Genomic DNA, 16942 nt, shown 5'->3' with positions numbered 1-16942 from the left:
GTATTGATACATAATAAAAGAGTAAATATAAGTAATAAATATAGGGGAAATGGTAAATCTAACTAGCAATCATAAGAATAAAAAGAAAAAGTAATATTTTATACAAATAGAAAAAAAATACATTATCTGGTTCTGGAAAATATATACAAATGGTTTCTGTAAATATAGCTGTAGCAGGGTAATTAAAAGTTAAGTTTTGGAAAAATAATTTTGCATATGTACTAAGGATTCTCTAAATTCATATCTCTCCATTCTATAATCCCATATTCAGAGTTGAACCTTAAATTATTCCCAGTGCAAGGAAAAGCAGATTAGACTGCCCTGATATATAGATATCAATGGTCATTATTTCAAAATCTCAAAATATTAAAAACAAATTAAAAAAACAAATTAGAATATTCAACTATATTAAAAGTAAAGGCTAGATTATTCTTCAAATATTAAAAAGGAAAGTTATAAGACTGAAAAGTCATAGAAAATTATTGACTTTAAATTAAAATTTATCCATACTGATATAAAGAAAAGTTATTTCTATGTGGTTGAGAATTAATAAAAATATGGATGATAAAAATAGTTTAGAGAGGTAGAATGAGACTTATTTAGGACTTTATCAACATTGACCTAGGATTATTTGTGGAATATAAAGATAAATTCTTAGGTGAAAATTTAACATTTCTCAGAACTTTTGGACATATTCTGATTTAAGTCCCAGTATGTGCTGAGGCCATTAAATAGATATATTCATGGAATATTCCAAGAAATGTATGGCTGGGAAAGATTTTTGTTAAGTCAGATTAATTGGAGTTTCATATGGAGCAGAAGTGGGGAACTTTATCTCTAGAGAATCCTAAGTTTCTGACTCACAACCTTAGGGACTTAAGAAGTTTGTAAAACTAAGTGCTAAATTATCTTCCAAAAAAGTCTGAGTCTCTTGAGTAAGTGTCAACTTTAAGGCAAATCATAGGAAACTAGAGTTGCATCACTGATCTTTTTTTATACGTTTTATTTCCCTCGTGCCTCTTAAGAATATTAATGTACAGACTGATTGTGGCTGTTTTTTCTCATGTTTCTTTTTGAAAAGAAATAAATTGTCTTTCAAATTTAGACTCTTCTGGCCTTATTTTAATTATGCACAAAAAATTCAAATTCTTGAGAATTTTTTCTATTACTTAATAGAATGGAATGGTGTGAATGACTTTAAAACAGCCACAAGGTAAGAAAAATTGAGAAGTTCTTATTTAAATTATTTCAAAAGAAAAAGTCTATCAGTAAATATAAAAACTTTTGAGTGAGGGGACCATTGCACCTGGGATTTTGAAAATCTGTATATATGTTTATACATGTGTAAAATAAAAAAATTAAAAAAATAGGCACCATCTCCAAGAACAGGATACCACTTAATTTTCATTTAAATCTCAAAATATTCCAAGGAAAAGTGAGGAAAAGAAAGTTGCCTGCAATGCAAAAGACCTTTGCAAATAATGGGTTAACGAATACTTTGAGTACTGACAAGTATGGAATTCACTAAAATCTTAAGAAAAAAGTATCTAGAGAAAGACCCCCTGGTGATTTATACATTATTCATACATAAACTATGCTCAATAAGAATTTGAGGATACATTAAATAAAGATGTTTATGATAAAAATAGGACTAGAAACAAAAAATATGCAATAGAATTCAGAAGTAAATATGAGGGTTAGTGTGAGTCAGGAAGGCCAAAGCAAATGAAAATACTAAACTTTTTTGAGTTCTCATTAATATAATTAATCAATTCCACTACCTAGAGTTTAATTCTCTATACTAAACCAGGAAAAAAAAAATTGGGGACATGTTTTTTATTTGAATTTGTTACTGTGATAATGTCTTCATAAGTGGAAGACAATGAATGTCTTCAATGTTTTTAAAAGAAGCAAATATATATTTTATGTATATATCTACTATATGGATCCTTATGATAGTTAAGTGCATCATATTAAATAGTGATTTTATATAATAATTAATTAATATGCAAACACTGTTACACAGTGGTAAAAAAGGGGAGCTTGGGATAATAAATTTAAGGGTTTAAATTAGTTCTAGTATGTACCAACCATAAGATACTGAAAATTGTACTTAACTTTTGAAATCTCAAAATAATTTCTTCATTGTTAAAAAATTCATAATAATATGGGGACTATTCTGAAAGTTAAATGATAAAAATTATATGAAGTGCCTAAGAGACTAGAACTTCACATTTCAACTACTAACCTCTTGGTGAGCTAAAATAATACTCTTTTCTTTGTATATTAATTGATTAGCGTTCATAAAAACTATAAGGTGAGAGTTGGGAAATCCATTTATCTTTGCAAAGTATCAATGTTTTACCTGATCTTTTTATAGGAACTGGAGAGTATAACAGAATTATTTACTCTAGTGAAAATTTAGATTATAGATGGTATCTGTTTTTCACTGAAATCTTATCACTTTAACTGTTAGACCTTTAAATTCCATAGAACAGATGGGAAAAAAATCTAGAAAGTTAGAGGTCTTTAAAGAAAATTAGAGAGCTTGAATTACGTCTTGGGTAGAAAAGTCATAGATTTGTTACAATACTAAAATGGTGCCTGGATGAAGTCCCACAGCACTGGGCCACAGAGTGGTTTATTCTAAAAGATCAGCAGTTGGGTGAAAGGGATTGGAGGACAACTAGGATTAAGGCCACTTTAGGACCTTAACAAATAAGAATTTCATCTTCTAGTGACAGTTCTATTCTAGTTCCCAATGATCTATAATTTCTCCTGAGAATATACAACTAAGTCAAGAACTCAAGTTCTTTATCTTGGTTTACTTCCTGAAGACAATAAACACTATTAACCTGGAAGATTTGAAGAGCAGGGATAATAAATGCTTTAGGTCTACCAGAAATAGGGGGTTCCCATGGATAACTGGTCAAGGCACAGTATATAACTCAGCCTTAACATGTAGTCTCTAGACACCTAAAGCAATCACTGTTTCAACATTTTTTGCTCTGAGTTATTCTTCCTAACATAATTGGACACCTGCTTAAGTGTTTTTCTCTTTTTTATTATGTTTTTCATTTATGTATATTTACTTTAAAAGTTTGGATAATTCATAAAAATAGAAAAATGTCTCTTAAGACAACCATGAATATTTTGAATATTTATTTCCACTCTTTCTTTCTATTCTGTATAGGTGATTTAGGTTTTACAAACAATATTTGTAACTGTTTTGTTTCTGTTTTTACCTAATCATTTTTAATTAATTGAAATACCATTTTTTATTAGTATAAATTTCTCACAAATATTATATTAACAGGTGCATAGCAGCCTAGGGAATGACTATAGTATAATTATGTAACAATTCTCCTAGAATTAGACAAGAATGAAAAACTTTTAAAGGATAATTTTCAATAATGCCAAAGATCTAGTAAAAGTGGAATTAGCAATATACAGACACCAAGAAAATCAATTTTATTAGAAACTACCAAAAATCTTAAAAAAAAAAAAACCTTCATTCCCTTATTCCCAGATTCTGGGGTTCCATTTTAGGGATGTAAAGTTACATGGGGAAAACATTTAAGGCACAATGAAATTTAACAGAGTATTTTTGTTGATTGCTTCTTAAAAGGTATACTAAAAAAAAAAAAAGATATATTAGCATTGCAGTAGTAATGAAAATTATTTCTTCTGTACCATTTTTTACCCTTCTCCTCCCCAACTCCATGTGAAAGCCTTAAAACAGATCGGTGGTATCTCTTTAAAAAGTTTGCAAGTGAAATATTTTGCATCAGTTATCTAAGAGTTGTTAGGATACCAAATGCATACCACATTTATTTTCTATAAGTAATTTCTAAATAGAAATCACCTTTTAGAAGATGTTCCATAGAAAAGAAGAGAGCATTTGACTTGATTCACATCTCCCTTCTGAAACTGCAGTACATTCAAACCCCAGACGACAGAAGTTCCTTCAAGGCCTATATCATATATTTATTCCCCAAGAAAGAGTAAGTTGATAACATGTGCCTACTGCAAATCAAACTCCAGTCTTAGTACCAAGTAAAAGTATATCCTGCCATACCCAACACTTCCTATCCTCTTTGAAATGTATACATACAAAGTGGGTTGCAACTTCAATACGTTGACACTCCTACTTTCCATAGCCAATAGATATGTAAAAAATTCCATTGTACTGATTGAATTGTCTCAACATCCTAAACTGGACTTTTCATAGAAAGCAGCATATTGTTCAGTTGCTAAGTTGTCTCCAACTCTTTGTGATCCCATGGACTGCAGCACACCAGGCTTCCCTAACCAGTACTATCTCCTGAAGTGTGCTCAAGTTCATGTCCACTGAGTTGATGATGCTATCTAACAATGTCATCCTCTGCATTTGATCATTTTTTTCCTCTAGTGATATTTTTTAAGCTAGGTAGATCATCTTGAGGTTGGAGAGGTGTTTTGAAAATAATAGTCTTTCACTTATTTATTTTAAGAAGGTCATCTACTAATAATATCTACTAGTTAAATTTTTTCAAATTAAAGTTATTATATCCATACTCTATGGTGCACAACTCAGATCTTGAGCCAATCTCAAATTCCTCTTTTGGAAAATATTGAGCCTAACTGATAATTAAACAAATAGAAGAGGAATAACTTTCATATGGACAGAAATAAAATGCAAACTCCCCTGAGTGTAATTTTGTTGCTTGTATCTCTCTAAAATCTAAAGAACCCAAATCTAACTGCAATATATTCACACAGAAGTCTCACCTCAAAGTCCCACAAAAATGTTTAGTTTTTGCATTGTCTGCTATTCAATTATAATCCTACATAGGATTGAAACACCAGTGGCATATTCCAATGATATCAGGGAGAGATGGTATAAAAGGCCTTGCTATTCATGTGCTTCTAGACAACCAGCATTAACAGCACCTGGAAACATGTTAGTAAGTTCAGATCTTAGATCTCACTTCAGATCCACTGATGGAGAATTTTTTACAAAGATTTCCCATGTGAGTTATCCATATATTAAATCTGTAAATATTCCACTAGATGGTTGGTTTTACATTCCACTAGATGGCTGATTTTCTTCCTCAGTTGCACAATAGAATCATCTGGAGAGCTCTATTTCAAAAGATACCTTATTCTCACTCCTTAGTCAACCTGCATAATTTTAAGAGGGCAACAACCATGCAGTTAAAAAAAGGGGGAATGTAAAGTCAGAAAGTGAAGATTTGAATAGTAGTTTGCTCACTTATTCTGTTTCAAAATACTTTTAAAACATAGATACTCTATGAACTTTATTTCCCTCAGAGAATTACAGTGATGATAAAATAAGTAATATGCGTGAGCATATTAATAAACTGTAAAATACTAAATTAAGTTACTCTTAATGACTGACAGGTATAAAATCAAATAAATCAGTATTTTTAAGAGATTAAACATGCTATCTCCAAAATAACAATATTCAGAGTATGTATGTGAGTCAACTGAGTTTGAAATAACAAATGTTTATTAAGATGCAAATAGTTCTTCCCTGACTCAGAACTTGTACATCATAATCTCAGGAAATAGGATTTAGGAATTTGTATTTTTAATAAATCACCAATGTAATTACTGTGTCTCTTTTACCCCTGACTTATGAGCTAGAAGAGGAATTTGAAAAGCTAAACTCACAGCTATAAACACACTGCAGCTAGTACTGACATGCTTATTGGCCTTCCTGCATTGATCTCTTACTTCATATGATAATACTGTATAGATTCCTTAAACCCACATCTCTTCTGAATTACTCCAGGCAGAAAATAAAATGGAAAGAACCAACTGGACAGACATTGAATTCACTTTACAGGGACTCTCTGGGTATCCAAGGACTGAAAAATTCCTATTTATGATGTTCTTGGTGATGTACATGGTGATCCTCCTGGGGAACAGCACTTTGATCATCCTCACTTTCCTGGATCCCCGCCTTCACACCCCTATGTACTTCTTTCTCAGTAACCTTTCCTTTCTTGACATTTTGTACACATCCTCATTTATCCCCTCAACAATGATACATTTTCTATCAGAGAAAAAAAACATCTCCTTCACTAGATGTGTTGTTCAGATGTCTGTCTCCTTCACTATGGCATCCACAGAGTGTGTACTTCTAGCAGTGATGGCATATGACCGTTACGTAGCCATCTGCATCCCTTTGAGATACCCTATCATCATGAACAAGGCACTTTGTATTCAGATGGCAGCTCTCTCCTGGGGATTGGGCTTTCTCAACTCATTGACACAAACAATTCTTGCAGTACGGTTGCCCTTCTGTGGGAAAAATGTCATCAATCATTTTGTTTGTGAAATATTGGCCTTTCTCAAGCTAGCTTGCACAGATATTTCCTTGAATGAGATTACTCTAATGTTAGGCAATGTAATATTTTTGTTTGTTCCATTACTGTTGATTTCCATCTCCTACATTTTCATCCTTTCTACTGTACTAAGAATCAATTCAGCTGGAGGAAGAAAAAAGGCTTTTTCCACCTGCTCAGCCCACATTACAGTGGTGACTATGTTTTATGGGTCAATCCTCTTTATGTATATAAAGCCAAAGTCCAAAGATACTGCGTCTGACAAACTGATTGCTCTGTGCTATGGAGTAGTCACACCGATGCTCAATCCTATCATCTACAGCCTGCGAAATACAGAGGTGCATGATGCTGTGAAAAAATTGACAGTTAGGCAGTTCTGGAAGAAAGGATGAGGAAATTACACCTTTGAGCTTTTACACAAAATAAGCTCATATAGTGGACATACGTTTTTCAATATAAATAGAAGAATGGAAATAAATGATATATGTAAAATCACAGCATTTAAATGTTAAAAAGAAATTTCACAGTAATAATATAACTTTATCACTTATGAAAATAACATAAAAATGTAGAGAAAATTAGTGTTAGAAGTGGGAATAAACTTTTAGAAACAAAAATTGAAATACAGCTTTTCAAAAAAAAAATCCAGAGCACATGTCAAGTACTTAACACATAAAACGTATATTTTTCACTCCCCTTTTTGAGAGTACTATTTGATTTCATGTTTTTCATTTATTTTTGGTTTCTATTTTACCCAGAGACTTTATCTGGTCCCAATCAAGTTTTTCTAGTACATATTTTCCTTTTTCTTTCCCTCACTGTTTTTCTCCCATCTGCTCTGCATGCATTATGCTGCATTCACTATGTAGTTAACCAAATAGATCATGTTCTTTCATCCCTAAGGAAAACATTGTATGTCACTTTACCCCCATTATGATAGATCTCCTAAGATGACATCATAGTAACCTAATTAAAGACACTTTAATTGTTATATCTTCTGAAAATCCTTCCAAAATTTACCTAAAGTAAAACACTATTTACAACAGCCAAGATATGAAGGCAACTTATGTGTCCATCAACAAATGAAGGGATAAAGAAGATGTGGTACACACACACACACACACACACACACACACACACACATATTTGGGGCTTCCCTGGTGACTCAGTTGGTAAAGAATCTGCCTGCAATGCAAAAGGCCTAGGTTTGATCCCTGGGTTGGGAAGATTCCCTGGAGAATGGAATGGCTACCTACTCCAGTATTCTGGCCTGGAAAATTCCAGACAGGAGCCAGGTGGGCTATAGTCCATGGGTATGCAGAGTGGGACAAGACTGAGTGACTTACAATTTCATATATATTTACAAACACACGCACACACACACACATATGTATATATATAAAATACGATTTAGCCACAAAAAGATGAAATTCTACCATTTGAAGCAACATGGATGGACCTAGAGTTTATTAGGCTTAGTGAAATAAGTCAGAAAAAGAAAAATACTGTTATCAATTTCATGTGGAATCTAAAAAATGAAATGAATGTATGTAACAAAACAGAAAGAGATTCACAGATATAGGGAATAAACCAGTGCTCCCCACTGGAGAGTGGGGAGATGGGAGGGGAAAGGAGCTAGATAGGGGTATGGGATTAAGAGACACAAATCACTATGCATAAAATAAAAAAGCAGCAGGATACATAATGTAGAAGAGAGAAATATATACATTATCTTGTATAACTCTAAATTAAGACAGATACTACAGTCCATAGGGTTGCAAAGAGTTGGACATGACAAGCGAAAATTGAGTTTTTTCTATTGAAACATTGAAGTACTATGTTGTATATCTGAAACTAATACTGTAAATCAACTATATTTCAATAAAAAAAGGGAAACTAAAAATAAGGAATAAACCCCTAAACTTCTATCTAAATCCTCCCCCTCCTATTGGTCCCCTGCAAAAGATATACACTTTCATCCTTCAGTCATGTATTAGAAAGATTTGCATGTACATGTATTATTCTGAGAGGTGGGATGAATTAACGAAAGTGGTTCCACAATTAATTTCTTGTGAGCTATAACTTCTTTCCAAAATGCATTTTTAGAAACATCACCATACACATTTTGCTTTTTGTAGCTTCATATATTAAAATTTATTGACTATAAGGACATAATGAAATTAAAATTCTACTTGTGATCAAATAAAGTATTACCATTTTGTAAGAAAAAAATGGAAGGATACCAGCATAGGGACAGTGAAGTGACAGAAAGTAATATGAATCAAAAGAAATGGGAGCAAAATTACATACAGGGGATGAAACAACAAGTAAACATATAAGGTACAGTGAGAGCCAGGTTTGTACTAGTGGAGGCATAAAATACACGAAAAGAGGAAAAACTAGAATAAACTCTGTGGTACTGGATTAGAACTAGAGACAGTGTGAGCTCACTGCCTTCAATATATACATATAGAGAGTAATAGACATATAGAAAGATAGATAGATGTATAGGTATATATTTAGAAATCAACAATGGATGTAAATCTTTGTAAATGTGTATATATTTACATGTACACATGTACATAAAAAAGCACATTTATTCCCCAAATATGTCCACTGAGAGGGCTTGGGATCAGAGATATGTTAATAGTAATTGTACATCTATTGCCAGATCTTGATTTCTAAGTGTAATATTTTCCACTAAAGAGGGACCAAGGCCAATGCCAAGAATGGTGCTGGCAAAAATCTTAACCTTGGTGTGGTTTTCTTACAGTTTCTCATTCTTCTGGTTATTGATATTCTTGTGACTGTATATTTATTTTTGTCATCAAATTTAGAAAATTTCCATCCACTATTTCTTTAAATACATTTTTGCTAATGCATTTTCTTTTTTGTACTCCAATTACATGTATATCAGACTACTTAAAGCCTTCTCACCCAATCTGTTCACTTTTTCAGTCTTATTTTCTCTTTGTTTCATTCGCTTTAAAGAGTTACTATTGTATACCTGTGGCCAATTCATGTTGACGTATGGCAAAAACCATCACAATATTGTAAAATAATTATCCTGCATTTATGAAAGTATGCTCAACATCACTCATTATCAGAGAAATGTAAATTAAAACCACAATGAGGTACCATTTCACACCAGTCAGAATGGCTGCTATCAAAAAGTCTACAAACAATAAATGCTGGAGAGGGTGTGGAGAAGAGGGAACCCTCTTACACTGTTGGTGGGAATGCAAACTACTACAGCCACTATGGAGAATAGTGTGGAGATTCCTTAAAAAGCTGGAAATAGAACTGCCATAAGACCAGCAATCCCACTGCTGGGCACACACACCGAGGAAACCAGAATTGAAAGAGACACGTGCACCCCAGTGTTCACTGCAGCACTGTTTACAATAGCCAGGACATGGAAGCAACCTAGATGTCCATCAGCAGACGAATGGATAAGAAAGTTGTGGTACATATACACCATGGAATATTACTCAGCCATTAAAAAGAGTGCATTTGAATCAGCTCTAATGAGGTGGATGAAACTGGAGCCTACCACACAGAGTGAAGTAAGTCAGAAAGAAAAACATCAATACAGTATATTAACACATATATATGGAATTTAGAAAAGTGGTAATGATGACCCTAAATGCGAGACAGGAAAAAACACACAGATGTAAAGAACAGACTTTTGGACTCTGTGGGAGAAGGTGAGGGTAGGATGACTTGAGAGAATAGCATTGAAACATGTATATTTCCATATGTGAAATAGACCGCCAGTCCAGGTTCGATGCATGAATAGGGCACTCAGGGCTGGTGCACTGGGATGACTGGTGCACTGGGATAAACCTGAGGGATGGGATGGGGGGAGGTGGGAGGGGGGTTCAGGATGGGGACACATGTACACCCATGGCTGATTCATGTCAATGTATGGCAAAAATACAATATTGTAAAGTAATTAGCCCCCAATTAGAATATTAATTAATTAAAAATAAATAACTGAACTTTAAAAAATAAAGAGTTAGTATTGCCCTGATTTCAAGTTCACTAATCTTTCCTTCAGCAGTGTCCAATTATTTTGATCCCACCCAAAGTATGGTAGATATATTTGTATGAGATATATCCTTCATTCCTAGATCTAATTAATTATCTTTTTAAGACATGTGCTATATCTTTAAATATCATCTTTTGTATCTCAAATGACATGCTTGAGTTTTTCTCTACCTTTTTAACTATATGAGATATAGTCAGAATAACTTTTAAATGCCATATCCAGTAATTATATCAGTGCTATGTTTACATTTTTTTTAACATCTACTTTCTTTTTCAGCTTTATTATTTGGGTAAACTCCGGGAGTTGGTGATGGACAGGGAGGCCTGGCATGCTGCAGTCCATGGGGTTGCAAAGAGTCGAACACAACTGAACTGAAGTGAACAACTAAAAATATAAATATTTAGGTTGTACAAATTGGCTTTTTTCAGGTGTATAATCTGTTGGTTTTATGTGACCTCTTAAAATCATTCCCTCCAATCTTCTTGGACGATGCCTTCCCAGGCCCCAGTCAGTTTCTTCATGTACCTGCAGTGATAAGTACTCATTTGAAAGTGCAGGGCTGTCGCTTTAGATCTCCAGAGTTCTTTTCTTCTGCTGCTTCCTCCTCTCTGGATTTCGACTTGAAAACTAGCTGCCTTGTTCTCCCTGGCCTCTCAACTCCATCCCCTAAACCCTTTTCAAATGGGTTCCCTCTCCCTATTTTATTACCTGGAAACTCACTCAAGGAGGTAAGCTGGGAAAACTACAGGGCTCACTTCATTAATTTCTCATCTCCCAGGGATCACTGGCTTCTCTTGCTTGATGTTCAAAATCTGAAAAAATGGTATTTCACATTTTGGGGGGGGGGTTATTTTTAGTGCTTCAGGTAGAAGGGCAAATATGGTCCCTGTTACTCCTTCTTGGTTAGAAACAGAAATGTAACTCCTCCCCACCTATCTGTCCCCTGCAAAAGAAATATTTTTTGTATATCCCAGTGTGGGGGCAATGGAGTAAAGCTCAGAAAGAGAGGTAGATAATGTTGGACAGAGAGAAGAGACAGAGCGACAGCAAATGAGAGGGAGAGAGATCGTGGGGTATTTTATGCTTATATCCCTAAGTAGCCAGAGTAAATAGGCCTAGACTTACAATTCAGTAATGGGCATTGCTCAATACAGTTGAAATCACAAGTAAATTTAGACTGACTGAAGTCAGAATCTAGCCAGAATAAACATCAAAAAATTACTGTATCAAATAATCCCTGATTGCAACAAAGTAATAAATCTAACATATTAGATGACAGACAGGTGGTCTTTTGGATGTGCAAAAAAGAACATTAAAATAATTATTATAAGTATATTAAATAAACAGTGCCTATTTCATAGATGAGAAAATTAGACTCGAATGTTTAAAAATAACCTAATATCACTCAGCATTTATTTTTTTTCCATTTATTTTTATTATTTGGAGGCTAATTACTTTACAACATTGCAGTGGTTTTTGTCATACATTGAAATGAATTAGCCATGGATTTACATGTATTCCCCATCCTGGTCCCCCCTCCCACCTCCCTCTCCACCCGATCCCTCTGGGTCTTCCCAGTGCACCAGGCCCAAGCACTTGTCTCATGCATTCAACCTGGGCTGGTGATCTCTTTCACCATAGATAATATACATGTTTCAATGCTGTTCTCTTGAAACATCCCACCCTTGCCTTCTCCCACAAAGTCCACAAGTCTGTTCTATACATCTGAGTCTCTTTTTCTGTTTTGCATATAGGGTTATCGTTACCATCTTTCTAAATTCCATATATATGTGTTAGTATACTGTAATGGTCTTTATCTTTCTGGCTTACTTCACTCTGTATAATGGGCTCCAGTTTCATCCATCTCATTAGAACTGATTCAAATGAATTCTTTTTAATGGCTGAGTAATATTCCATGGTGTATATGTACCACAGCTTCCTCATCCATTCGCCTGCTGATGGGCATCTGGGTTGCTTCCATGTCCTGGCTATTATAAACAGTGCTGCGATGAACATTGGGGTGCAGGTGTCTCTTTCAGATCTGGTTTCCTTGGTGTGTATGCCCAGAAGTGGGATTGCTGGGTCATATGGCAGTTCTATTTCCAGCTTTTTAAGAAATCTCCACACTGTTTTCCATAGTGGCTGTACTAATTTGCATTCCCACCAACAGTGTAAGAGGGTTCCCTTTTCTCCACACCCTCTCCAGCATTTATTGCTTGTAGACTTTTGGATAGCAGCCATCCTGACTGGCGTGTAATGGTACCTCATTGTGGTTTTGATTTGCATTTCTCTGATAATGACCACTCAGCATTTATATGAAAACCAAATTTGAATTCTTTACTCCAGATCCCAAGTACACTGTTCTTTCCCTACACCACAACTCTGCTCAATTATAAAAAAAATATAACTAATCATCTTATACATATTTGTCCTAAAACTCATATCATCTACACTTAGGGCTCAACTTCCATCTCTGTGCAAAGGACTTTTAGATATATAGCTTTAGTCCTGATTTTTCTCCTGGCTTTTACTAATCTGTCTTCTTTACTAATATGACTAAACACTGCTTCTCACTTTGTTCACAAACCCTTTTATTTATCATAATTTGTTCCAATGTCTGTTTAATACAGAGGCATTCTATGTGTTGACTTTAAAAGGAATTGATTATTTCTTATACAGGATAAACCGTTAACATTGACTTCCAATCCTTCCATTTCATTGTATTTAAAAAGAAAAGAGTAATGCTATCCCATCCTAATATTAAATGTATTAAAATAACCAAATAACCAAGTATTAGTCATAAACAATAAAAGAATGAGAAAACCACAATTATCTACAATTTGTACAACTAAAGTTTATTCAAATCGGGAAGATAAAACCACAATATTAATACTGATAATACTTTCAGAAGCCTTAAGACATTCATGAACTAAAGAAAATAAAAGAAAGTGTTAGTCGCTTAAGTCATGTCTGACTCTTCGCAGCCTCCTGAACTGTAGCCCACCAGGTTCCTTTGTCCATGGGATTCTCCAGGCAAGAAACTGGGGCGGGTTGCCATTTTCTTCTCCAGAGGATCTTCCCAACCTAGGGATCGAACCCACAGCTCTTAAGGCATAATCGTATGCTTACAGATCTTGGTGAAGTCAGTTGAAGAAATGTACCCACTTGGAGATATTAGACCCAAGGACAGATAACTGAAAACTTTAAAAGCAATGCAAGCTTTAATTTGGAAGACTCCATATAGAAATAGGGCTTTTGAAGATTGGATAATTTTTATCTCTTCATCCACAGATCAGATACACCCTAGTCTTACAAAGACAGTAAAAGCCTAATCTTTGAATGAAGTCAGATGAATGAATATGACTAGTTGAAATTAATTACTGCCTTAATTTCATCACTGTGATAGCTGTTACTTATATATATACTTATGATTGTTTGTTGTTCAGTCACTCAGTCATGTCTGACTCTTTGCGAAACAGTGGACTGCAGCACACCAGGCTTCCCTGTCCTTCACCATCTCCCAGAGCTTGCTCAAACTCATGTCCTTTGAGTCAATGATGTCATCCAACCATCTTGTCCTCTGTTGTCCCCTTCTCCTCTTGCCTTCAATCTTTCCTAGAATCAGGGTATTCTCTAATCAGTCAGATCTTCGCATCAGGTGGCCAAAGTATTAGCACTTCAGGCTCAGCATCAGTCCTTCCAATGAGAATTCAGGGTTGATTTCCTTTAGGATTGACTGGTTTGATCTCCTTGCAGTCCAAGGGACTCTCAGAGTCTTCTCTAACATCACAATTAAAAGCATCAGTTCTTTGGCACTCAGCCTTCTTTATAGTCCAACTCTCACATCCATACATGACTACTGGAAAAACAATAGCTTTGACTACATGGACTTTGTTGGCAAAGTAATGCCTCTGCTTCTTAATATGCTGTCTAAGTTTGCCATAGCTTTTCTTCCAAGGAGTAAGCTTCTTTTAATTCTATGACTGTAGTCACCATCTGCAGTGATTTTGGAGCCCAAGAAAACAAAGTTTGCCACTGCTTCCATTCTTTCCCCATCTATTTGCTATGAAGTAATGGGACCAGATGCCATGCACTGTAGTATTCCAGGCTTCCCTGTCCTTCACTATCTCCTGAAGTTTACTCAAACGTATGCCCATTGAGTCAGTGATGCCATCCAGTCATCTCATCCCGTCACTCCCTTCTCCTCTTCCCCTCAATCTTTCCTAGCATCAGGGTCTTTTCCAATAAATCAGTTCTTCACATAGAATTGCTCTTCGTTTCAGCTTCAGCATCAGTCCTTCCAGTGAACACAAGGTTGATATCTTTTAGGATTGACTAGTTAGATCTCTTCGCAGCCCAAGGCACTCTCAAGAGTCTTTTCCAGCACCACATTATGAAAGCATCAATTCTTTGGCACTCAGCCTTCTTTATGTTCCAGCTCTTATATCTATACATGCAATTGGAAAAAAACATAGCTTTGACTATACAGACCTTTGTCAGCAAAGTGATGTCTCTGCTTTTTAATATGCTGTCTAGGTTGGTCATAATTTTTCTTCTGAGGAGCAACCATCTTTTAATTTTGTGGCTACAGTCACTGTCTGCAGTGATTTTAAAGGCCAAGAAAATAAAATCTATCATTGTTTCCACTTTTTTCCCATCTATTTGCCATGAAGTGATAGGACCAGATGACATGATCTTAGCTATTTGAATATTGAGTTTTAAGCCAGCTTTTTCACTCTCCTCCTTCACCTTCATTAAGAGGCTCTTTGGTTTCTTTTCACTTTCAGCCGTTAGAGTGGCATCTTCTACATATTTGAGGTTGTTGACATTTATCCCAATAATCTTGACCCCAGCTTGTGATTCATCCAGCCCTGGATTTCTCACAATGTACTCTGCATATAAGTTAAATAAGCAGAATAAAAATATACAGCCCTGACATATTCTTTTCCCAATTTTGAACCAGTCTATTATTCCATGGCCCTTTCTAACTGTTGCTTCTTGACCTGCATAGAGGTTTCTCAGGAGGCAGGTAAGGTAGTCTGGTGTTCCCATCTCTTAAAGAATTTTCCACAGGTTACTGTGATCCACATAGTCAAAGTCTTTAGCATTGTCAATGAAGCTTTCTCTGTGATCCAAAGGATGTTGGCAATTTGATCTCTGGTTCCTCTGCCTTTTCTAAAGTCAACTTATACGTCCGGAAGTTATCAGTTAATGTACTGTTGAAACCTAGCTGGAATGATTTTCAGCCTTGATAGCATGTGAAATGAGAGCAATGTACAGTAAGTTTGTACAGTATAAGTACACAGTGCTTGTACAAGTGCAAGTACAGTGTTTGTACAGTAGTTTGAACATTGCTTGGCATTGCCCTTTGGGATTGGAACGAAAACTGACCTTTGCCAATCTTGTGGCCATTGCTGAGTTTTCCAAATTTATTGGCATAATAAGCGCAGCTCTTTAACAGCATTATATTTTAGGATTTGAAATAGCTCAGTGGTAATTCCATCACCTCCACAAGCTTTGGTCATCATAATGCTTCCTAAGGCCCACTTGACTTCACACTCCAGGATGTCTGGCTTCAGATGAGTGAGCACACCATTGTGGTTATCCAGGTCATTAAGATATTTTTTGTACAATTCTGTGTATTCTTGACACATCTCCTTTATGTCTTCTGCTTCTGTTAGGTCCTTGCCACTTCCCTCCTTTATTGTGCCCACCTTTCCATGAAATGTTCCCACGGTATCTTCAATTTTTTGGAAAATATCTCTAGCCTTTCTCATTCTATTGTTTTCCTCTATTAACAATGCTGAAAAAGAGATTAAACTAGTTTGGGAAGGGTGCCACAACAAAACATTACAGATTGAATGTCTTAAAAAAACAAATTTATTTGCTTACAGTTCTGGAAGCTTGAAGTCTAACATGTTGGTGGGTTTGATTTCTTCTAATGCCTTTCCTTAACTTATAGATAGTCACCTTCTCACTATGTCTTTTCCTCTATGGGTGAGCATCACTTGTGTATCTATGTGCATCTAAATGTTCTTTTCTTATAATGACACAACTCAGATTGTATAAGGACCTACACTAATGGCCTCATTTTAATTTAACCACCTTTTAAAAGGCCATTTCTCTAAATGAAGACACATTCTAAGGTACTAGGCATTGCGGGGAGGAGGGAAATGGGGGTTAGACTTTCAACATAAGCTTTTTGAAGAAACACAATTCAGTGCATTTCTATACACTAGCAATAAAATATTTGAGAAAGCATAAATGAAACAATCCCATTTACAATGTCATCACAGATAATAAAATACTTAGGAATTAATTTAGCCATGGAAGTGAAACTATAAGACTTTGAGGAAATCAAAGATCTGAAGAAGACACGAATCCAAAGATAGTTCAATTTTTATATGAGAAGAATTAATATTGTTAAAATATCCATACTACCCAAGTCATCTATACATTTGATGCAATGTCTATCAAAATTCTAGTGACATTTTTCACAGAATTAGAAAAAATCTTGAAATTTGTATGGGATCATAAG

General features: G+C 35.0%; 1 protein-coding gene and 1 long non-coding RNA gene across 2 annotated transcripts in view; one reads left to right on the top strand and one right to left on the bottom strand.

The window, feature by feature from the left end:
• Nucleotides 1-16942, bottom strand: part of LOC139032413 (uncharacterized) — a 123744-nt gene that overhangs the window by 45669 nt on the left and 61133 nt on the right. The window lies entirely within an intron of this gene.
• Nucleotides 5615-6745, top strand: LOC110122777 (olfactory receptor 13D1-like). The gene has a single exon (XM_020870323.2). It carries the CDS (start codon nt 5810-5812, stop codon nt 6743-6745), a length of 936 nt encoding a protein of 311 aa, XP_020725982.1. The 5' UTR covers nt 5615-5809.

Source organism: Odocoileus virginianus, chromosome 31, assembly GCF_023699985.2.
Source record: "Odocoileus virginianus isolate 20LAN1187 ecotype Illinois chromosome 31, Ovbor_1.2, whole genome shotgun sequence".
Classification (NCBI taxonomy): Eukaryota; Metazoa; Chordata; class Mammalia; order Artiodactyla; family Cervidae; genus Odocoileus; species Odocoileus virginianus.
The sequence above is the reverse complement of the archived record's forward strand: the minus strand, read 5'-3'. Positions and strand labels throughout refer to the sequence as shown.